At 48.5% G+C, this 24,428-nt stretch overlaps 1 protein-coding gene and 1 long non-coding RNA gene across 8 annotated transcripts; one reads left to right on the forward strand and one right to left on the reverse strand.

Moving 5' to 3' along the window:
- Nucleotides 1–2,125: 2,125 nt before the first annotated feature.
- Nucleotides 2,126–19,514, reverse strand: Stmn4 (stathmin 4). 5 transcript variants are annotated; one of them, XM_059273430.1, is made up of 8 exons: nt 19,391–19,514; nt 9,218–9,308; nt 8,021–8,116; nt 7,347–7,427; nt 6,779–6,987; nt 5,810–6,001; nt 5,113–5,165; nt 2,126–2,733 (listed from the first exon to the last, which is right to left on the reverse strand). In XM_059273430.1, exons 2-7 carry the CDS (start codon nt 9,228–9,230, stop codon nt 5,145–5,147), a joined length of 612 nt encoding a protein of 203 aa, XP_059129413.1. In that variant the 5' UTR covers nt 9,231–9,308; nt 19,391–19,514; the 3' UTR covers nt 2,126–2,733; nt 5,113–5,144. The 5 variants fall into 5 exon arrangements, with proteins under 5 accessions (XP_059129413.1, XP_059129415.1, XP_059129412.1 ...); XM_059273432.1 differs by lacking the exon at nt 7,347–7,427 and having other exon boundaries at nt 19,391–19,513; XM_059273429.1 differs by lacking the exon at nt 5,113–5,165 and having other exon boundaries at nt 19,391–19,513.
- LOC131919288 (uncharacterized) lies at nt 7,024–13,697 on the forward strand. Of its 3 annotated transcripts, none has more exons than XR_009381212.1 (4): nt 7,024–7,156; nt 7,427–7,616; nt 11,537–11,695; nt 12,789–13,697. It is a non-coding gene; the product is annotated as an uncharacterized LOC131919288 (long non-coding RNA). The 3 variants fall into 3 exon arrangements; XR_009381210.1 differs by having other exon boundaries at nt 11,541–11,695; XR_009381211.1 differs by lacking the exons at nt 11,537–11,695; nt 12,789–13,697 and adding an exon at nt 8,049–8,421.
- Nucleotides 19,515–24,428: the final 4,914 nt, after the last annotated feature.

Raw genomic sequence — 24,428 nt, forward strand, 5'->3', positions numbered from 1 at the left:
ATAGACCCTGAACAGATGGCCCAGGAGAGACAGCCAAGAAACTTCTCTTAACTGCAAGAAAGGATTCCTTCCTACAAGGGTCCCTGACTCACAAGGACCCCTTGCTATAAGGAGTGATTCTTTCCCGAGAATTTGCTCTCTGTGCATCTGTCCACAGTGTTTGCTCTTCATTGAAACTTTTATGTCAATTCTGAGCAGAAAATACTTTTCCCCCATGCCTGTGGTTCTTCATTGCCAGCATGACAGGAGGGGAAAGAGAGAAAAAGAAGACTGAGTGGCACCACAGAGTTGTTCTCACCACCCAGTGAGTCACAACTCAGTCTGAGAAAAACCCTGACTGGGGACTCACAGTCTAGTTTAGGTGCACCAAAAAGCAGTACTGTGGGTAAAAATACAGACTTTGGGAACAAGCTGCAAATCCAAACCCTCTTCTCCCACTTATTATGTGTGGGAATTTGGGCAAACGACTTATCCTTTCCATGCCTCACCTTCTTTGTCTGCATAATGGGATGACAGCAACAACTCTCTCCTACAGCTGGTACAAAGATTGAACGAGGTCATCAACAGGTGAAGGTCTAGAAAACAGGCATCTAATTGGAGCTGCCTAAAAGTATGAGCTCCAAGCAACATCACCATTAGCATCACCATCACCACCACCATCACCACCACCATCATCATCATCACCACCATCACCACCACCACCATCATCATCACCACCACCATCACCACCACCATCATCACCACCATCATCACCATCATCATCACCACCACCATCATTATCATCACCACCATCATCACCACAGCCACCATCATCACCACTACCATCATCACCACCATCATCATCACCACCACCACCATCATCATCACCACCACCACCATCATCACCACCACCACCACCACCACCATCATCATCATCACCACCATCATCACCACAGCCACTATCATCACCACCACCATCATCACCATCACCACCACCACCATCACCACTACCACCATCACCACCACCATCATCACCAACACCACCATCACCAACACCACCATCATCATCACCACTACTATTATCATCAGCACCATCACCACTATAACATTACCATTATCATCATCATCATCACCACCTCCTCCATCATCACCACCATCGTCATCATCACTAGTACCACAACCGCCACCTCCACCATCACCACCACCTTTGATCCTCCAGCTATCCTACCCTATACTGAAGCTCACCTACAGCAGCAGAGAATATTAAGGCAACACTAAAGAGTTTATTTGCAAAGCTTAACAAAACTACTCGGGGTGTAAGGCAAGGTGTCGAGATGCCCTGGGATCTGGTTCATACAGACTCCGCCCCATTTCTGTTTGCAGAAGAGAGTCAGAAGGATCCCCTGCAGCCCCGGTCCAGTGTCCTAGAGAACATGGCCCTTCTGCTTTCTTCTAATAAATAGTACCTTCCCTCACTGGTGTTCTGTGATCTAGAATCCCAAGCCCTTGGTGAGGGTTTCTGCTATGTCTGAACACTGCTTTCCCCCTAAAACTCATATATTAAAACTTGATCCCCCAATAAATAATATCAAGTGGTGGATGGAGCCTTTAGGAGAAGATTGGGTTAGAGGTCTCTCCCCCTCCTGAATGGAATGAATGCCCTTATAAAAGAAGCCGCAGGGAGCCCTTTCACTCTTTTGACACAAGAGGACACAGCAACAAGGCACCACGTATTTTCTTAGAAAGTAGCTTTTCACCAGCCACATTAATCTCAACCTTCCCACCTCAAGAACCATAAGCAGTAAGTTTCTGTTGTTTACAGATTACCCTGTCTAAGGTATTTTGTTATAGCAGCTTACACGGGCTAAAAATTTCCCCCTTACAATGAATCCTTGGGAGTAGACTAGGCTGTCAGTCTGTAGATAGGAAAGGCACCATTTCCTCTCTCATAATTTTGAGGCACTTGGTCACTAAGGGACAGCCCAGTACCTAGCATGAACTAACCCACCTCACTCAGCACATTGGATACTTAGATGGAAAACTTAAAAGACCCCTGCCATCAGATAGGTGGGAAGCCAAATTTCTAGAACATTCTACCCATTTGCAAAGAGCAAATCCAGGAAATAAAGAAACTGGAGACTTGAAGTAAATGTTTCATTGGTCATGATGATCAAAAGATGACAATTAACACACACACACACACACAGACCTTGTACCACCCACTGAAGGGCGGGTCTCACTCCATCCAGATGGGCTTGTCCTGCTGGCCCTGCAGCCATCACCCCACCTGGACTCTGCCCTTCACTCTGAACTTCTGCCTCGGTTCTCGTCTTCTCTCCACTCAGAACCCGGAGGCCGGATGTCCAGGCAGAGCCGTGAAAAGCGGGGGCCTTGGCCCAAGTCTTCAGTCAGTGGACAGTGTCACAATGTCCATGGGCTCATCTCTACCTCTCTTTCCACACTCTCTCCTTCTGACCCCTCTCCCACCCCGTCATTGTTCCCCAGAAACAAATAGGATGGCTTCACTGGTCAATCTTTACATATACAAACACCAAAAGCAGAGGAAACGCCCCTTGGCCACCCCCCTCCCCCCAAACCCCAGTGCTGGGAGAGCAGCCAGCAGCCAAGGCTGCTGGAACCAGGTTGCTGTGGGAGCCTTCCGGCTGTCCTGGAAGCTTCCGTGGCCTCTGGGCTTTACCTGGAGGCCTCTTCCTTCAGCTCCTTGTTCTTCCGCACCTCCTCTGCGTGCTTGTCCTGGGAAGAAAGGGAGGGACAAGGGCGGGTCACACAAGGCCGCCAGGGGAGGCCTGAGGGCAAGAGAAGCAAAGGATGGTGAGCACAGGCAGAGCGGAGCTGTCGACGAAGGCATCCTGAGAGGGGTGGAAGGAGGCAGGTAAGATGCAGGACACAGGTGCGTAAGCCTACAGAGCCCGGGGACCGGTGAGTCCCCACATCCTGTAGGGGATCCACATCACAGTGACTCCACGACACTGTAGGCTCTCTCTACCTCCACTGGTCATTCTGGCACTTGGAATGGTCACTTGACTTAACTAATCATAAGGAGCCACTTGGTACAGCCAGTTTAAGGGGAATGAGAAAAGAATCAGCCCATTGCCAGCATCCCTGACACATCACAGATGCGTTATTTCTCTCCCATCTCTTTAGCGTTGTCTTAAACTGCTAACTGCAGGAGGATTCTCAAGTTACATACTGACGGAGAACTGTCAGGAAATAGTGTTTGGCACCAGACAATGGCCTCCCTTACATGCGTTGGGAGACAGTCTTCATGTGCTTTGCTTCATAACATAATCTAGCCAAAAGACTAATCTACCTTCCCACCCCCAGGCAGCTCTGTGGCCGGCATAATTCACCCAAAAGATAAGATCTGCCTTCCTGACCCCAGCCAGCTGTGTGACCCCAGCCAGCAGTGTGACCTTAACTGACTGTCTTATCTAACCTGGCCTCAAGTTCTTGGATCTTTCCAGTGGGACTAGAATGGGCAGCTGGCTCACTTCCAAAACTCTGTAACAAGTGTCCACTCATGGGACCATGCCACACTTGCCCTCCACATCATTTCAGCTCACTAGACAAATATCTGGGTCCTTGTAGGTCAGAAACATGTGTTTTTCTTATTTCTATTTCCCAGTCCCTATTGTGGTACTCTGCTCTGGTAAACGGTCCTTAATAGGTGCTCAAAGATCCCCCTACCAGATCCTGGTGTTCCCACATCTGGATGACAAATTAACTTAGAATAGACCCACTGAGGCCACCGAGGTTCCTGAGATACAACTTCACCTACAAGTTTATCCCTCCAGAGGCCTTAGAAATTTCCACAGGCTGAAAGCAAGAAGCGATATGTCTGATTCTCACACTCTGGTGTGTATCCCATGACCTGGAGCCCACAGTTCCTCAGACCTTGCCTCTAGAGAGCCAGACAGTAAGTCTGGGCTGGGTTTTCAATGCCTATGAATTCTGGTCATTATCCACACAAGAGCTAGCATAGATAGCGTTGTTAATGTTGAAGATGCTCCCGTCCTTGAAAAGAGATGTGGTGAAAAACCACATACCTAGCTCTCAACCTTGCCTCCTGCCTCCTCCAGCGAGTTATTATGAGTGGGGAATCAAGGTCCCAGACAAAAGATGTCCTCTCAAATGTCTGATCTGGCATCTTGATTCTCAGCATCTACTACAAGTGCACAGCTGTCGTTCCAAATACGACCTTGCCTCCACCTCCACCTCTGTTTCAAGGGAGTTGGTATGCAGAGCCCTAGATTTCTGGCCTCTGCTTGCTTGGTCTCTGACGAACCTCTTGCTGATGAAAAGTTGTGAGACAATGCTAAGCTATTCTCTCTGAGGCAGGCAAGAAAACGGCTACTTGTAGCTGAAAAGTGGCCAAGGCCAGCTCTACTGTGCTGTGTGAATCTTGGCGAATCATTTGACCTCTGGAATGGTTTCCTCATTTGAACTAAGAATGACACCTGTTCTGTTTACCTCCTAGATTTGTGGTGACTGTGCCAGGATAAATTGAAAGTGTTTTATAAACAAACTTTCAAGTGCCCTAATATAATCCATTTTTGTAATTTGTTTTAGGTTGGGTCTGTAAGCCTATAACTCTCCCATCCAAACTCTTGCTTCTTCAAGAATTTGTCTTGAGACTGGGGCTATGGCTCAGTTGGTGGAGTGCCTTACCTCGCAAGCACAAAGCCCTGGGTTCAATCCCCAGAACTCCATAAAACAGACTTGGTGGCACACACCTGTAATCCCTGCACTTGGGAGGTAGGTGCAAAAAGATCAGAATTTCAAGGCTATTCTCAGCTACGTAGTCAGTTTGAAACCAGCCTTGGTTACATGAGACCCAATATCAAAAAGAAAAGGCAATGTTAGGTTTTCCTACAGTGTCTGTCATTAACTGGAGAAGCCCAAAGTCAGATCATGTCCCTCCCCTGAGGCAGAAAAAAGAGTGAGAAGCCTTATGGAATTGAACAGCAGAGCATGGGGCTGCCACCTACTGGCCAGCTCCAGAACCTGGGCAGCTCTCATCCCTGGATGAAGCCATATCTTTCTAGTAACTGTTGCCAAGGGCCTGAGGTTCTAGGTGGGTAGGCGAGAAGGAATAAGGACCACGCTGCTCACCATGGGACGAGGCCACCGATCGGTCCCTGGAGTCACCGCGCAGCAGGCGGCTCCTGGAAATAAAACACAGAGCTAAAGCTTCCCAGGAGCTGCAGGAGAAACTGAGGCAGCCTGGGGCTCAGAGAACGAGGCCAGCATGTCTTCCAAAGAAAGACATAGAGGACCAACCCCAGTCTCTCACACCTCTCATATGCAGGTGACATTTTGGTTATTGACAAAGGCGGACCATTGGAAAAGCTTACTACTCTCTGGCCCTTATCGAGAGCTCTGGGGAGAATCCTCTTTCCTGCTTTACTGGCAACCAAGCTTGTTGTGGCCCTGGCTCAGAGCCATGCTCAAGTTAGCATCTTTCATTAAGCCAAATCTGCCCATTCAAGGATGAAGCCAGAATGTGCAGACATATGTCTCTCCTTAGATGCTTGCATTAGACAGGCTTTCTCTAGAAAAGAAGGGCGCGAGCAAGCTCCTGAGACAGTGAGAAATATCAGTTGCAAAACTCTAGAAAATCCCCCGAGGCCACCCAAAGTATGGTGTGTGCTTCTTGCCTGTGACTTCCCAAATCATACCCTTAGAACGACGAGGACCCTGCCTGATGGAAATATTTCCATTCCTGCAGAGGCAGCTTCCTCCAGAGTGATGCGTAGGTCACGTGTACTTGCCATGGAAGGAGCCTCCTGCCCAATCCAGGACCGCTTACCTTCTCTTGCAGCCGCTCCAACATGGCGGCCAGGTGGGCCTCCCGGTTCTCCTTATTGGACTCCATCTTCTGGGCCAGCTTCTCTTTTGCCATCTTGATGAAGTTGTTGTTTTCCTCAATGGCTTTCTGGATCACCTCTCGCTCGTGCTCTCGTTTCTCTGCTAGGTGCTTCAGGAGCTCCGCTTCCTGGTACTAGGGGAGCACAAGAAAGAGAAAGACCCTTTAGGGTGGATTTCTACCGGAGCGACTTAACAGGGCCACACCCAGATGGGGTCCATCCCTGAACCTGGTCCTCTGGCCCAGAAGCAGGAAGCAATGACACGGGACCCCTGCAAAGCTTTCCATCGTCTTTGACTGTATTAGCCCTTTTCTAAATAGCGTCTAAAGCTTTTTTCTCATTTTCATCATTCATTCTTTCACTCATTCATTCACAAATACTAAGTAATCGTATATTAACTTCAAGGCACTCACAACTCCAGGCACCTGGGAAGGCAGCAAACAGCCTAGTAGAAATAAACGTGCATATTAATAAATAACTGAAACCCAGACCTGCCTGTGATAAATGCCTTGGAAGTAAAGGGACGGACCACAAGAATTCAACGGAGAAAGGTTTTTTTTTTTTTTTTTGGGGGGGGGGTTGTTTGTTTTTTAAAATGAAGAAATGCTCACGATAAAATGGCATCTGAGTTGAGCCATGAGAATGGATGGGAAACAGGAAAGTTGAATAGAAGGCCGGCTCGGAGAGGAATGTGACACCCTGAGCAAACTGTAAGCTCACCCAGTGCACACTCGTGGTCTTGTCTTCAAGTAATGTCTTAGTCTATGCCCAGCACTCAGGAGGTGCGGTCTAAACATTCTCAGGTTCGCTACGCCCTCTTACCCCCTCTCAGGGACACCACCCCTCTCCTCCTTCCTGCTGCTCTCACCGGATGAAAGGAAGAGAGATAAGAAAGACGGGGCTGGGCTAACCTTCCTTCGCTCCTCAGCTGCTTCTAGTTTCTTCTGAATCTCTTCTAAGGATGGGTCTCGCCGTCGGGGGAGGGAGGCGTTAAACTCGGGCACCCCGTCGAAGGAGGGTGGCTTCAGGATGACTTCAAAGGACTGGCCCGAGGTGCACTTGTTCAGCTCGATGACTTCCATGTCGGAGATGACGCACCAGTTCAGGTCCACCGTATCTGCTATAGAGGGCAGAGTTGGGGCTGCTCACCTGCCGAGGAGCGGCCGCGGGCCCCAACGAGCATGCGCACATGCACACAGACACAGGGAAGCTGGGGTCCCAAGGCACACCAATGACTACGGTCTGGTGGATCCTGAACACTGGACCCTAAGGCCAGTGGCTTTGACAGAGTAAGGTTTGAGGATCCCTGGGTCAGGATCCCATGAACTGTGATTTGTGATGGCAGCTGCAGGCAACGCCAGCCGCTGTTGTTCCTCGCTGGTGACAGACATTGGTTCATTTCACCCCGCGCCCGCCCCCAGCCCCTCCTTGCCCTGTCCCTCTGATGGCCTGTGAACCTCTCCCCTGGCTCCCGCCTACCCTCTTCTCTTCTTTCTCTCCAGTGAGCACTGCCTTTCCGCTGGCTTTGACCTTTCCTCCTACACTGTCTCCCACACCAGCCTAAACGGAAAAAACAGTCTCAGGTCATCCACAGGCCCGCCGCTCTCACCGACAGACCGAACCCATCCCTTCCTGGCAATCAGAAATGAAGAGATGACCTGTCTGTCCCCTGACCACTCCTTGTGAGAGCGTGGCCATCCAGTACTCTGTGACAAGGTCTGGGGACTCTGACAGCACCACTGTCACCAGGTAGGAAGTGCTCTTTCCACTTCGGGGCTGTTGGGAACATCACTGGCTGTCCCTAGAAGCCCTGCTCAACACACCAAGTGTTCGTTTTTGCTCTGTGTCATTATGGACAGAATCTCAGAACCTGTGTCTGGCTTGTCCTTGCATCCTCTGGGGGTGTCAATTTATTCGAGGAATGTGCAAAAGGGACCCTAGGAGCAAGTGCTTCAGGAAGGCCCTCTAGACCCCTGGCGGATACCTGGCACTCCAGGCCACATCCCCTGGACTCAGACCCCTCAGGTTCTGGGAAAGAAGACACACTATGACCAGGACAGTTTTACGAGATGGGGGTCAACGGGGGAGGGCACCCACAAACACAGGACACAGAAGCCTCCACCCTTTCCTTTCCGGGCAGAGCTCCCACTTACCTTCATACTTGTGGGATGATTTATTCAGGGGATCGGACAGGAAGCAGGAGCAGAACAGAGACACCAGTGGGAGCTCCTTCATCTTCTCCTTGTAGGCTATGAGAGAGCAAGCCAGTGAAGATGGGCCCACCAGCCCCAGAAGCCAGCGCTTCTGTGAGTTAAGCCAGGCTTTCTGGCTCCAAAGTACCGAAGCCTGGGCCACCTCGGGCTTGAAATTTGACCTTCTAACTCACACAGCTGATCCCATTCTTCTGTCAATACCAAACGCAAAGTACCCTCTAGTAAAGACCCCAGGCACCAGTCCCCACCCTGGTCCCCGATCTCCATCTCCTACTTCCACCCAAGGACAGACCATGGCTGCCTAAAGAATGAAACAGTTAATACAGGGAGCTTCCTTGCTACTCTCCTTGTGGTCCAGGCCCACTCTAGAGGAAGTCAGACTGGGAGTATCCTCAAACCTTCCCAACACAGGAATCAAACCAGGGCAGTGACTGTCCACAGAGCAGAAATGTACCCCTGACACCAGGAGTCTCCCTGGAGGTCACCACAGGTCATCTTGGGGGCCCCTGCCAGCCCTTCCCCCCACCACACCCTGTTTTTTGCACAACATAAAAAACTCCCTCAGTACCAATCCCACAACATGCCAGTGTTCATTTTCTCTTAAAAACCTGAAAGCATGATTTCAACACTATGATAAAGATATTATTAAAAAAATTTAAATAATGCACAAACGAGCAAATGAGAAAGAAGAATTTAGCTGTGATCCCACCCGACATCCAGACGTGACTTTGCCTCTGCCTTGCCAACAGGTCTTTCTAGGCATCTGTAAAAAAGGGCTGAGGAGCTGGTAACATGCTTGCCTTGCAAGTCCAAGTTTTGATTCTCAGCACTCACACGTAAAAGCCACTGGCAGGCAGGAACAAGAAGATCCCTGACATTCACTGGCCGGTCAGTTTAGCCGTATCAACAAACCTCAGGCCAATGAAAGACCCTTTCTAAAAACAACAAGATGAATGGGTACAGAGAAACGGCACCTGAAGTTCTTCTCTAACCCCTACACGCATGTGGACAGACATGTATGGCAGGCACAAATGTGTGTCATACATACACACGCATCTCAGCACACATGAACACACACACACACAGAGAAATGGCTTATGCTATAGTGTTCATCACTGAGTGGGTGCATGTACCTACCTGCGAGGGTCATGTTGGCTGGGATCTGGTGGTTGGGTTGACTGAAAGTCACAGCGAGTGTTTATTGCCAGCTCAGAACACGATCACAACCCTAAGGAAGAGAGAAGAGTTCACATTGACAGACCTTTCTAAGCACCGAGGGAATGTTGGGGATACTGTATCTGCTATGACCTCCAGGCCCTCCCGTCTCTGGCTTTCACTCCCCACTCACCCTCCTCCACATCTGCCCAGGAAGATTCAGTTCACACACCAAGGATCTCTTCACAACTGACTTAAGGCCTTGGAGCATGTAAATATGGGGTCCCTCAACTTCATCCCTCAGGGTGTTTGTCTGTCTCCCTGTGCAGTGTAATAACCTGGCCCAAGGTCAGGGTGAAGGGGAGAGGCAAGTCCTCTGTAGGAATTGCTTGGAAATGTCTATAAATCCGACATCTGTCTGACCTTCTCCAGCCAACTCTGACAGGAATTGAGTAGGAAGAGGGCAGAAGAAGTGAAACCCACTTTGAGATACCTTCCTACTTCCCTGTCCTCCAAGAACTACCTACTAGCTTGGTCTCTTGACTCCACTGAAAATGACCCTGGATCACGAGGGGAGACACACTTAGGCATACCATCATGATAAGTACGTTAGCCCAGAGACATGCATGGGTATGTGAGACCATCTTGGGACTGAAGACAATATAGGAAGAAAGGAAAGGTCAAGAAAGGAGATAAAAAGGTCAAGGAAGGAGCACCTGTGAATACCTGGGAGATGAGAGGGAACGGTGTTCCACTGAGGACCAGCGGTGAATGCTTGGCAAGGAGACTGTTTGGTATTTGGCCACCTTTATGTCACTGTGCCAGTGGAGAGTGATGTGAGCCAAGAGGCTGTCACTACATTCTTTCATCCTCGGGAGACACAGAGGCTTGACATCCCTTTATTTAGAGAGTGAGTGTGTCTCCCCTCTGGGGCCAAGGCCCGTGTAGATGGGAGGTCCTGGGGGAGCAGTGGGTCCAGTTCCAGCCCCAGAACTAGACTAGGGCAGAGTCGATGGCAGGTGCCATCTCACCCTGTCACGCTGCACACCTAAACCTTGCACTCACTGTCTTCATTCTGCACGGACTTGCACTTGTGAAATGGGACAAGCTCTACCCAGCACCCAGAACCCAGGAAACGCCCTTCCTCTGCCCCCTGCATCAAGGTGGCTCTCGCCAGCCATGCAAGTAAGGATATTGCCCCCTGTTTGTCAAGACTCAGAGAGAGTAATCAAGCACAGATTTGAAGCAGCAAAACCCAGCTGCCCTTAGAGGGCTCTGTTCTCCATTTTCGAGCCAAAGACCCTGCCAGAGCTTTCTTCTGCCAGTACAATAGGCCTTTTCTCCATGGTGTCAGGCTGGTCCTGATGGTACCAGTGAATCCCTGAATATGGAGATAGGCCTGGTGCCTGAGGACAAAGTCCTTGATCATGAGAGCAGCATTCATTCAGGTCCACAGCAATTGAAAAATAGATTGACTAGATGAGAAGCATTGGAAAGGGGAGGCAGGGACCTAAGACCCTGGTTAATGAATCAGAAGGGGAGATGGGAACAGGGAGAAGAGGAAGAAAATGCGATGCAGTTGTGTGGGGGCATGTCCTTAGCCTGGACTGGAATGACAAGATCCTACACACATAAAACGCTTTCAACTCTCTCCCAGTTGATCTTTCCACAAACCTAAGTTGTGCCAACAAGGCAGACACCATCATCTTTGCATTCAGGTGGAAAATCTGCAGCTCAGAGATATTAAGATACCTACCTAGGGTCACAAAGCTCTAAAGGGGTCAGCATGGTCCAGACCCAGAGCTTCTGAATTAGAAGTTCCTCTCTAGTGGCCAATGGAAGAGCAAGATGCCTGCACTTGTTCCTCGTGGTCCCAAGGACACAGAAAAAGCCAGTCTAGCCTGGAAGTGGGAGGGAATTTTTTCACATATATACATAAGTTTTTTCCATATGGGAAAATCTGGGCTATGAGTCATGGGAACTAGAGTCTGTTGGAAAGCTAGAGAAGAAAGACCAGGGCAGGGATGGGGAGGTGACAGAGTGGCAAGGAACTTGTCACAGATCTCAGTTCTCTGAGGTTCAAGCTTGCACAGTTAAAACTCACAGTCACAGAACATCCACTTTATTACACACTCACTCCAAGTTTCACAATTGCCTTTTGGAGGGGTAGAAAATCTTTCTCATAAATGAAAGTGTCAAGGCTCAGAAAAATAAGGTGACATTTCTAAGCCCATTTAGTGCCCTGGGTTGGATAAGGAGTGTGCACATACCCTCACATTATGAATATGCTTTTATGTGGAGAAAGGACCATTGCAGGTGTGACTGACACCTTCAAGATGAGAGCATCCCTGACTACCCAAGTGGGGCTTATGAGCGACACCTGTGAGGACAGAAGCAGAGAGCAGAATGAGGCAGCCACAAGCCAAGGAATGCCTAGAGACAGCGAGCTGGAAGATGCAAGTAAGGATTACCCCTGGAGTCTTTTGATAAGTTGATTTTGAACTTGTACCCTCCTGCTATGTGGTTGGGCATGCACCAGCCCCAATAGTCTCAGTACATGACAAACCCATGATTCCTCCATTACATCTCAACAGCTAGTGTGTGCACATGGCCTGATTTATTACTCAATATAATCTGTGTACATGGACCCAGAGCTACAGGGGACCCTTCAAAACTCTCATGCTGACACGTCATTTCTGTTGTAGTCAAGACCCATGAGGCACTCTGAGAAAGGCCACAGCGGATACCACAGGCAACAACAACGCTTTCTGGAGAGCACAGCAATGCAAACCAACTTTAAGCCCCTGGGGGTGGCAATCACAGTAGGGAGCCCGGCTTTCCCCATTATTAGCTTGTGACATCAGTGCTTGGTGGCAGCTAGTCAAATCCACCTCCCCCAGCACTCCGCCTGTGGTGTGGCTCCTGCTCCATAGCTATGGTCATGTCACCGTGTCATAACAACACACAGCCTAGAGGTAGGGACTGCTGGGTGTGCCCACAGCTGCCAGGAAGAGAAGTAGGGAGTGTGCACAGGTCAGAGCACAGAATGCTAGAACTCATGGAGGCAGCAGGAAGGGGCAACAGTGGCCAGCAGAGGGGCGAGGCAGAGCTTACCTATCAGGAAGAGACATTACCCATGACATCAGGCATCTGAGCATCAGAGGTCAGCCCCCAAAGCTAGGCACACCCCAGATCCATCCCAAGCCTCTTCCCATGCTTACTGTTAAGGCAGAGGCCAATCCTAGCCCTTCAGCAGCCCCTAAGGAAGGCAACCAGCACGCTGAGCTCTAACGGCCAATGTGACACAGTCACTTAACAGTTGCTACAGGAATAACAAGGGCTCAGGATGGTGGTTTCTGGGTTCCTGCACAGAGCATGACACAAACTGGTTGGTCAAAAGTAAGAGTCTCCTGACCACCCAGGGCCCAAGCTGCAGGGACTGAGCCAGGGTAGCAAGTGGTGAGAGGACTCAAGTGTCTGCTGTCCAGATCAAGAAGACAGCTTAGCTCAGGTTGGGGGGGGGCATTATATAACATGGGCTCCTTGTGACTAGAACCATGCAGGAGCTTTGGAACTTGGCTGTGCTGGAGTGTGAATTATGCATATTCAAGAACAGAGGGGATTCATTGGGCTGCCTGCAGACTGCCTTGAGTGTCAGAACAGGAAGAGGAAGATGGCGGACAGACACCTCCACACCATTGAAGGGGTTTCTATCGATCTATCTATTCCATTTTCAAGCCATTGACCTCTTTTCACTGAGAACCAAGATAGATGGTGATGCTGAAGGTGACTACATGCTTTGTTCCAGAAGAGTCACAGATATATCTCAACTTAATTTAAGATAATGAGGACATTGAAGTTCAGTGATGTTGAGTAGATTGCACCAAGGCATATAGGTCATAAGGTGCTGAGCTGGGAGTTGAGTCGGTGTCTGTTTCATGGGAAATCTTCTGTCTTTAGAATCTACCATTATGGCCAAGAGGTGTGTCTGGTGGTACCAACTTAGGGACAAGATTAGGAGGGGTGATTGGAAGCCATGGCCAGGTTCAAAGTATTGGGAACCTGCCTTGATCGAGTCACACTCCGGAGTCACACCCAGCACTGTTGTCCCATTTATAAACTGATCCTCACACAGTGCCAGCATCTAAGTGGCTGTGTATGGAAACACAGCTGCACTAGCATATTTAATAGAATAAATCTGTGAGTGATATGCACCCAAGCAACCAGGCCACCAAGACAATCAGACATAGCAAATGAAACAAATTAAGTGAGTGTGATTGATGGTGAAGAGGCAGAGTCAAGGCTGTGGACTGGAGAGGAACCTTCTAGCTGGAAGAGAGAAGAAAAAAATAGCTGAATTGGAAAGATGGAGCCCTTCACATGATATCAGAAAACAGGTAGACAGGCAATCATAGGGCTGATAGCTCCTCATAAGGAGCGTATGAGACCTCCCAGTGACACCTAGATGTTTGGTGAGAAGCCAGGTCATCCCAAGATACTGTATTGCACTTGACTACCCACCCTTGCTCTGCCCAAGATGTCAATGCTGTGCTCACTGGGGACAAGGGATCCTGAGGTTACACTGTTATTGGTAGAGGAAGAACCAGAATATGGTCCTGGGTTCCAGTGTGTGAGCCTTTCTCCTTTGTCCTGGGCCCCTTTCCCCTTCTGGAATGGGACAACATCCCACATCGGGGTCTGCAGAGATGCCCTCAAAATAGAAATGGGTTCCTAGAAGCGATGCTGTTGTAGGAGATTGTGGAAGGACCAAGGCTCTAGGCTTTCTGAGATCAGTTAGTGACCTGGAACCACAGGAGTGTGCTGAGTGCTCCAGAGAGACATGGCCACTTACCCTATGTATGTCCAACCCTGGAATGTCTCAAACTGCCCACACAGTGGGCAGAGCAGACAAGTATTTTGTCTCTGTGAGAAATGTCCAGCTATTGCTACTGGACTGTTTAGAAACCCACGTGGACTATTTCTGAGGGATCAGCAGTTAATGCGTGTCCAAGTGGTTTAAATAGAGCTGTCTCTGGCAAGGGTTCTAGAAGACAAATATAGGGATTCTGGCGCAGATTCAAGATGGGAACTTCGTGGGCGTGGATGTAATGAATTCTAGCCTGGCTCTTCTAACCACAAGAGTGCAGAAAGAGGCCGTCCCGGGCTGACACTATTCTATGTCCTGATGCCATGTGCTGGCTGCCCTGGTAACTTCACTGTCACACTTCTTCACTTTGGGCTGAAATCATGGTCCCACAGAGGAATAGTCTTGTGTATTTCCTGCCATCTCAAGTCTCTGATTGGCAGTTTGTGTTTTATCTGTATTTAAAAATCAAAAGGAGATAATTTATTTTTTCATGAATGTGGTTTTTGTTCTTTCCACACTATTTATTGAATATTGAATGCTATGCCAAGCCCTTTCTTAGGTATTGGAACAGCCACAGATAGTTTGGTGCTGGAAGGAAACTGAGTGGTTAGGGCCTCTGGGAGTTCTGCTGGGGCTCTTCCAGCCTCAGGCAGATCCTTGCAGAACCTGTATCCTTAAGGGAGAAAGGTGAGAGAGTACCATGAAGCAGGGACAAGTAGGACATGCGGAGGGGACCTGGTAGACAAAACACAGTGTGAGTGGCTGGCTTCGGAGACTCACTGTTGAATCACCCGATGAGTGCTTCTAAAGGCTCCAGCAGAAAGTGACACCAGGCTCATGGTCAAGAACTCCTCGAGAATGCATAGCAGATATCAGAAGGAAGCTTCAGGTGCACTTCGAGGACATTGCCCTGCTAACAGCAGAACCCTGGAAATCTGAGTCTGCAAAGGCCTCAGAGCTCTAACAGCCATGCTGAGAGGCAAGATGGGGATGGGGAAACCGCAGCCGGAAAACCTACAGCCCCAAATAATGCACTGTGAAGGGACATCGTGGGCTATTTTTATTCCCAGTTCAATACATGCAGAGGAATCGCTGCCAGAAGTCAAGTTCAGGGCAGGAGTTTCCATTCAGGTATGCTAGCTGGAATGCTGGGAGTATGGCCCAGACACAGATAAGGAGTCAAAGACACTTGTGGGCATCTGTGTGTGGAGCAACACTCGTGACCTCATTCCTAACAGCAGCAATGCAGATGTTTAATAGCATGTATAGTATACCACACATATCCCAGTGTGTATGTATGTATACACACACACACACACACACACACACACACACACACACTTATACACAGTGCCACATGGCCTTAACATTACATGTCAGGAACAGAGAATCAATCACTCCTGATGTCTACCACTTAATTCTATCAGCATTTCCTTCTAGGGTTTCTCTCCCCTACCCCTAAGTTTATTATGTAGTTGTAATCATTTCACCCTTCCTGAATCCTTCAGTACAGATACCAGACACCTATTTACAAGATGATCATCTGGTGGAGGGGCGAGGAACAAAGGAACAAGAAAATACCCCTCCCTGTCATTTTTTTAAAAAGCATTTGGGTTTTGTTTTGTTTTGTTTTTTGTTTGTTTATTTCTTTCTTTTAGCATTTACACTCTATTCCTGACAGGAGGAAGGAAGCCATGGAGATATACGTATCCACCCACACACATATGTCCTTTCCACTCTACCCCTATATCCCTCCCACCCTACCCCTACACACGCACATTGCCTCCTTAGCCTCCTCATCCAACAGAGTCAAATCCAGTAACCTCTTCCATCCATTGCAGCTATATGTCCCTCCCACAGGGGCCTAGTGTCTGACCCTCTGGACTGTAGAGGATGAAGATCATTTTTCTGTAGTGGCAGAGAAAATGGACAGACCTGAAGGGGCAGAAGTCTGAACGTGGCTGGCCTGATTTATGGTGACTTCCACAGGAAGGACCTGGCACAGAAGGGTGTGGGACAGAGCACTGGCTTTCCGTGGCTTATCTGGGGACTGGATCTTGAAGTCCTGGCCAAGTGGGACACAAGACAGGATCTTTGTGTTACAGGGGGGAAGTAAAACAAGGTTTTCTTTGGTGATGATCTTGATCATTCAATATCCAGGTGTTTAAAATCAAACACACAGGTAGATTTGAGTTTTCCCCTTCTCTCTATGTGGTTGGCGTGGTACAGAGACCATCCCCTCTCCTTACCATCTCCCAGCTGCTCTGTTTTCCTTGTCCCACATGTCTGCCTTTGCTGTTCAACTGTCTTATTCTCTGTATCTGTCTCTCAGTCTTTGATGCCGGGTTTTGTTTTGCCTTAAACACCAGCAACTAAACCTAGTGCATGGTTGACAGTGCCCCGCCACTGAGCCACATCCCTACATCTCCATCCTTCTCGTTTAAGCACCAGCCAACCCAGTTCCCTCCTACAAAGCAAATGCGGTTTATGGGGATAGTTAAGAGAGGACAGGTAGCAAGCCTCACTTAGACCTTAGGTACCTCTTCTCTCTCTCTCTTTCTTTTTTTCTCTCTCTCTCTTGCCAAAATGAAATCTAAATATTCATTATATATCCAAACCAAAGTAGAAGACACTCCCACTTCCCAGTCCTCTTCTTTCTTATCTTCAGAAGACACATCCCAAGAGCTTCCTTGGATGTCTAGAACCAGAGACAATGCTGAACTCTCTATACACTATGCCACATTTCTACACCTATATACTTAGAATAAAGCAGAATCTATACAGAGGCACGATTAAAGACCAACAACAGCAATTATAAAAGAAAACAATAATAACATGATATTGGTAAAAGTTATTTCAAACTCCTGAATTGCTTTGTTTTTTCCTGGAAATTCCCATTTAATATTTTTGGATATAATGCATCTTGGGTAGCTGGGACAAAAGAAGGTAAAATCATGACTAAAAAGGCAGTTGTGGTATATCTATTCAACAGTGTACTGGGTGTGCATACTATATGGTCAAACTTCTCTAGTTTTAGGAATCCTTCAGAGCACGTCATGCCCCTGAATAAATGTCCTTTCTGGTTAAACAAGACTGAGATTTCATTGTAACTTTGGGTCACTTAGCTGGTACCTAGGAGCAGGGGCACACAGTCCACAACATGGATGAAAATGGGAGAACAGCATGCCAAGTAAAATAAGCCATTATTTAAAAAAAAAAAAAGTGGTTCCATTGCTAGGGGGCACGTGGCGGAGCCACACTCAGAGGTGAAAAGGAAGGAGTGTTTAATAGGTGCACTGACTCACATCTGCAGGATGAAAATATTCTGGAACATTGCATGGACAACATTGTTGACTTAAAATAATGAAGATAGTCACTTTTGTGTTGATTACATTTTACTACAATTAAATTTTTTAAACTGAAAAAAAAATATTCAGCCTAGTGAATTTTCCATCAATGTGTAGGCTTGGGGCTAGAAGAGACAATCAGAAGTTACTTAGTCCAATGATCATCAACTATTTATTGCCTGGAATCCATAACAAAAGCTAGATTTTATGCCATGAGCCAGCATATGAATGCCAAGACAGAAACATATATGTGTATTTGGATACAACACACACACACACACACACACACACACACACACAAACATATATATATAGAGAGAGAACTAAAAAGGCACAAGAAGCAGTAGCCATTATATGAGGTGTGTTCTGTCTTTTTTCCTACTCTGTTCTGTCTAATTTTATTTTTCAAATATCAGTTACATTCTACAAAATTGATTTCATTATCCAATAGTTGGGTTTCAGCCTGCAGTTCAACAGCCCCCCATCAACTGGATTACCCCCCACCGTAGAGACGTCCAGCATCTCTCTGCTGGGTGGTCATCCAGCTCCCCCTGAATGCCATCAGTGATGGGGATCTCACTTTCCGCAAGGCTGCAGGCTCTGTGATGAACCTTCCTAGCAGATAAAGCTCCCAAATCACTTCCCAGTTGTTCCAGATGTGACTGGGTGGAGCTGGGGAAAAGTAGAAGTCTAGGACCAGGTGGAGGGATCTGGTCAGCTTAGGAAAGGACCGAGAACACAGCTCTATCCACGAGGCAGGGAGCAAGGGGAGCTGGAGGCAAGACCAGGGAACTGGGAGGTCATGGCTGCCTTCTGGTTTCCCTCCACCGCTGTCATTATTTCCACATCTGGTGCATGATCTCATCACCCAAGCACCCACCCGAGGGAGAACTCTCCTCCCCGAGGGGCCCCAGCCTCAGGGGAGACAGATTCCAACACGTTCCATCTCCACCCTTCACCCCTCAGAACTCCAGCAGGCCATTGCCAGGTCATCCCATCAGCTGTCCTCTTGGTGTTGGGACATGGGGTATCCCTGCCTGGGGTCTTCAGACAGGGTGACCTAAGGCTGTCTGACCTAGCCTCTGAGGTGTCCCCCCAAAACTGTCCAGGTTGAGGACAATGAGGCTCTTAGACACCTAACTGTTTTCCTGGGAGAAATAAAACAAAGACAGGGCTGCCACGTGGGGACGCAGCTATCTGCTGGACATCACAGCTCTGGATCCCTGGATGAGGAAAAAGAGGGGGAAAGGATGCTAGAACTCCTGGCTGGGGTGGTGGGCTGAGCGCAAAGGGGGCTGGCTGTGACTGGTCGAGGACCAGCGAACCTGGGTGTGGCTGTCCTGCCAGCTGGTATCCTCTGCCTTAGAGCCAGTTGCGGAGCCAGTTAGAATTAGGTTGACCTCAGGGTGGGGCGGGGCAAGAGAGAGGGGATGATCTCACTGTATCCTTCAGGCCGAGAGAGAAAAAGTAAGACTGCACAGAGCTGGGGAGATAGAAAAGACCGTGCCCCCCCCCCCAAAAAAAAAAAACAAGACCAAGAACGAAAGGAACAGATGAGAACGTCAAAAGCGGAGCTTCTTCAGCTCGAATACGGGGTCCTCAGTCAGAGCAGCCTCCGAGGAAGCTAAGCTCCAACAACCCTTCTTCTCTCAAAAGCTCATTTTTTTTTTTTTCAGTTGCAGAAATAACATGAACCTCCACGACATGTCCCACTCCTCTGGAACAAAAATGATGCCCAGAGCACACCCTCACTCCTCCTCAAGCACCATCATTTTGCCTCACCCTGCTTCTCCCCCAGGATTTGACAAAGTTTAATCGACTGAGTGAACCATGGGCAACACAATAGACACCAAGCCCTTGTCTCTCCCCCTCCCTGCCTGCTGTTGTTTCTTCCTTTTGTTTGAAAAACCCTCCGATTATCCGCCTCTCAGTTCTACTTACCTGCAGTCCGGTTTCCAAAGAGAGCTGTTCTCTTCTCACTCCCTCAATTAGTGGTACCCTAGGCTTCTCTCAACATCAGCACCACTGCTGGGCTCTCGCCATGACATCACCTCCGAGCTCCCTGATTGGCTAACAGTGGGTTGCTTGGCAATTGGACAGTCTCCTCTGGTGGAGCAGGGATTGCCTGAGTGAGTAACTCTTAGCAGGCTGGGGAGTGGAAGATGATGTCAGACAAAGAGCCTGCTTTACCCCCCCCCCCCCCCCCGCTGCCTGTGGGGCTGGGGAAGCAGAGGGGGTGAGCATGGCCAGGAGGCAAGAGAGAGGGTGTGGTACCGCGAGGCGGGGGTGCAGGCACAGTTTGCGAGCTAGGGGAAGGATGAATGGCTTGAAAAATCTTTAGCTCTCCAAATCTGGAGGAGGGAGAATATGGAATCTAGAGGAGCAATAGGAAGAACAGATGAACCCTAAAAATAGCCCCCCGGAGAACTTGATGCCTGTTCCCAGCTCCATCAGAAGAGCTGACACATGTGAAGGGTGGTTTAGATGGCAGGGAAAGGCTGCAGAATTCCCAGGTCCAGGAATTTGAGGATACTGAGGGCTCCGGTCTCACAGGTGTCCCGGGAGAACAGGGTTTCCCTCTGGCCTCCCTCAAAAGCATTGCTCGGTCTCTTCTGCAGAATCTACCTAGTACCACTGTGCCCTGCCAGCCCACTCAGGCAGCCTGAGCCAACCAGAGGGAGCCACAGGTAGGAAATTAAACTGGAGATCATTACACCAGGGCTATTCCTAAACGTGATGGATTCCTGGGGGGCATCAATGGGTCACACTGGTGACGGCTTTCCTCAGGGACTGAGGGGACCCTCTGTACAGATGCATCAGCTGTTCACACACGGCCTGTCAGCTGCAGACAGCAGGCACAGCGGGGAAGAACAAGGGCCCTGTGGAGCAAGACACTCCCTCCAAGTGCCTCTCCCCCTGAAGCCCCTGCTATGCATTCTCTATCCTCGGGTACTACCACCTAGCCTTGCTGCACGCCCTTTTCTTTGAAGGGTGTAGTATTTTGTGATAAAATAAGAAAAATGTAAAATTTACTCTCTTACCTCCTTACAAGGAGACAGTTCGGTGGCACTATACAGCCACCATGTTGCATACAGACTGCCACCACCCATCTTCAGCACCCTTTCATCCCTTCAGCCATAAATCCGCCTTCCTTAACCTGTCTCCTGCACAGCTCAGTAAAGCCGCATGCACCTAGTGTGAGCAAATCATATGACATCTGTCCCCCCTCCCCCGTGGCAGACTTCCTTCGTTCACATGTTTAAATGTCTTTGAGATTCATTCATTTTTAAGGAAGGTTTGTTGAGTACCGAATGGCATTGGGAATCCTCATCCTCTACCACCCCATAGACTGAGAACACACAAATTACCTTGAATCCAGCTCAGACTTGGAGGAGAATTTTTTTTTCTCTTTGCTTGTTGTTGTTTGAGACACAATCTTGTTAGGTAGCCTTGACTGGCCTGAAAAATCACTATGTAGACCAGGCTGGCCTTGAACTCACAGAGCTCCACCTGCCCCTCGCTCCTTTTCATGAGTGTTGGGATTAAAGGAATGCACTGCCATGCCCCGTTTTGACATGAGGTTTTAACAGCAATAGCATTGGTGAGTCAAGTGTTGGCTGCAGCACACAACACGTATGTCATGTGCTCACTGTATAGACTGTCCTGGAGACTAAGCAGAGACTCTGGCCCTGGCATTCACTCCTCACCTGCTCCCCCAACACAGCCAAGACACACAGGTTGGCTTCTCTGTACTCAGCACCCTGTGTTGCTCTGCAAGGGTCCCTTGTGGAACACATCTCCAAACCCCTGACTTTACATCAGGAGGAGAGGTCAACCTTATGCTGCTTGGGAGTGGCTGAGACAGGAGCATGCCTGCCCTTGGGTTTCAGAACACATTTGGTTGTTCTTTCAGGCATTATCCTCAGCAGTGCAGCCAGGGAAGAATGCCATCCTTACTGAAATTCAATAAGAACTGCCACCTGCCACATGGACCCTCAAGTTTCCAGCTCAGACGCAGAGGCGTCCCTTAGCATACCAGACTGGGGTCCAAATTTAAGCAGACCACAAAATGTGCCTACAGTCTTCCCTCCCCCAGTCTGCCCTTTCCAGCCTGAGGAGTCTGGACCTCCACACGCAGATTGGCTAGCTCTTGAAAGAGAGGGAGGGGGAGCAAAGAGAGTGGGTTGCCATGACGATGGCAGCCAATCAGATATCTGCTGCTACTGAAAGAAGGAAAGGTGGTCTGAGTGGCCCTGCCTGTGAGGGAGGGTGGGATGGAGGAAAGGGGAGGATGAAGAGACAGGTCATCACTACCCAAGGCAAAGAGCAGGGGTGGAGGAGGGAGGTGGGCAGAGGGTTGCTCCTTTTCTAGAATCATCTAACTATTGCTTGAGTGACAGGCTATGATGACCACACACACACACACACACACACACACACACACACACACACACACACACACGCAGTCACTCTGTAGCGAATTACCCATATCATTTATAACAAAGACACTTCAAACAGTGCACCTGTTAGGGCGTAAGGCCTCAATCTGAATTTTGAGGCACGAAGAGTGGGAAAATCATGTTAGAAAGAAAGAGAAAGGTATGCCAGGTAGAGCCACTGTCAGGAGTCTCAGTGGATGTCTCCCCACCCCCGAGCTGAGCTGATATAGAATGATAAACAAGGAGAAAGGCTCCATTATTGTAGAAAAAACATACCATGCATCAAGTTCAAAGAAAGCCAAGGCCACAAAAGAAATCAGTGGAGTCAGAGCTAGGAGGTTAGCAGGGTAAGAGTGAGGCAGGAGGCAGGTGGAGAAGGCTGGGTGGAGACTGCTCCTCTCACACTGCTCGGCTGAGAAAGGCAGGATGCAAGAGGCTGTTGCTGTATCTGCCAAGCCAGCTTCAGTGTGAGCCAGAGAGCCAGCAACCGGTGCTCCAGCTGCAGCAGCTGGACCTCAGGCAAAGACTGTGGGGCCCAAGATATGCAGATCTGCACCCTGGTCCCTGCACTGCCACCTGTCGTAGCTCAGACTGTACGTGACAGGACACTCAGCACTCAGATCTCCACCTGCTGCCTGATGGCACCGTGGAGACCCAGGTCATGTATTTCTAACCAGGAATCCCATGACAGGTGCCTCTCAGTGAACTGACTCACAGCCCTTGTTGTAGAAGAAGAGCGCCCAGTCACCTCTGCATGCATGCATCTGGGGTAGTTCTGCTGAAGACCCATAGGACAGTCAACCTCTGGAGCCTCCGTGTAAGCCAGAGAGCTAGCAACCGGTGCTCCAGCTGCAGCAGCTGGACCTCAGGCAATAGGATCAACCCTCAGGAAATAGGATCCTAGCCTGACATGGGAGTTTAATAAATCTGAAAACCTTGTGTCCACTTGGCTCGCACCAGTGCAGTAGCTAGAACTCTACATTGTAAGTGGGTGGTGCTTGTCCTCCTTTGCTTACGACGAGGCTAAGGTCTGAGGGTTTCATTATGCAGACTTGGTTGAACTGAATGTTGTCGGTGAGTTTCTCGGTGTGAATAACAGCATGTACATATGATGTCATTGTTAAATGTGAATGCTTGTCTCACTGGAAGAGTATCTGCTCTGACTCAGCCCTGTGACACTTTAAATTCTCTTTCAGCCAGCAGAGACACAAATAAACTCAGCTCCTTCGCCTTTAAGCCTTTCTGGATGGCGGGAGCCACTGATTTATGCAGACTGTTGGATTCATAAACTAAGAACAGTTCACGTTTATAACAAAAGCAGACTGTGTTTATAAAAGACTGCTCTTTTCAAGGAAGCAAAGACTTGTGTGTCATGGAGAACAGCACCTGGCACAAAGAAAGGCCTCAGAGAATGTCAGATCTTAGTACTGTCCTTACATACAGGGCAGATGACCCATGAATGTTAGGCTTACAAGAAACAGAAACTCACTTCAAACCTGTGAAAAACACACATACACATTTTTGTTAAAACTTAACAGTAAAATATTTTATTATTAAACACACAATCCAACTAGAAAATGGACAGAAACTATGGATATATATATATACTTTTTTAGTGAAAATATACAGACCACCAGTTACTTTTCTGTTGCTAAAAAAGTACCATGACCAAGGCAACGTACAGAAGAAAGGGTTGATTAGGGCTTACAGTTCCAGAGGGATAAGAAAGAGTCCATCATGGCAGAGAACTGTGGCAGCAGGAGCAGTTGAGAGCTCACATCTTGATCACAAACAGGAAGCAGAAAGTGAACTGAGAATGACTTGAGGTTCTGAAACCTCCCTCCCTCCCTCCCTCCATGACACACTTCCTCCATCAAGACCACAGCTCCTAGATTTTCCCAAATAGATTTATTTTATCTTCGTGTGTGTGTGTGTGTGTGTGTGTGTGTGTGTGTGTGTGTGGTGTGTCCACAGGTGTACATGCACACAAGTGAGTGCAGGTGCCCATGGAGGCTGGAAGAAGTTGTTGGATCACCTGGAGCTGGAGTTACAGATAGTTGTGAGAACTAGGATCCTCTGTAAGAATAATAAGTGTTCTTCACTATTGTGCAGTCTCTCTAACACTTCATTATAAACTTATTAAAACAGCTAAGGTTGATGGACACTGTGGTACGTGCCTGCAATCCCAGCATGCAGAAGGCAGAGACAGGAAGATCTTGAGTTTGAGGCTGACCTGGGCTAAATAAAGAGACTCTGTCTCAAAACAAACAAAAAAAATCAAACCAAAACAACTACAAAATAATAATAAATAAGTAAATAATAAATAAATAAATAAATAAATAAATAAATAAATAAAGGCTTTAAAAATACCAAATTCAAGTAAGAATGCAGAGAGACTAGATCTCTTATACTCTGCTGGTGGAAAAGTAAAATGGTACAACTGCTTCAGAATGTTTCTTAACTAAACATACATTAGCCAGAGGTCCGAGCAACTGCACTCTTAGACATTATATCTAGAGGATGGAAAGTCATATTCTTGT

This window comes from Peromyscus eremicus, chromosome 9, assembly GCF_949786415.1.
Source record: "Peromyscus eremicus chromosome 9, PerEre_H2_v1, whole genome shotgun sequence".
NCBI lineage: Eukaryota > Metazoa > Chordata > Mammalia > Rodentia > Cricetidae > Peromyscus > Peromyscus eremicus.

Coding starts and splice junctions, on each gene's coding strand:
- Stmn4 (XM_059273429.1), bottom strand. Junction 7,428..8,020: donor ATCATCCCACAAGTATGAAG/GTAAGTGGGAGC, acceptor TTTTCCGTTTAG/GCTGGTGTGGGAGACAGTGT. Junction 6,988..7,346: donor GAGAGAAAGAAGAGAAGAGG/GTAGGCGGGAGC, acceptor TGCCCTCTATAG/CAGATACGGTGGACCTGAAC.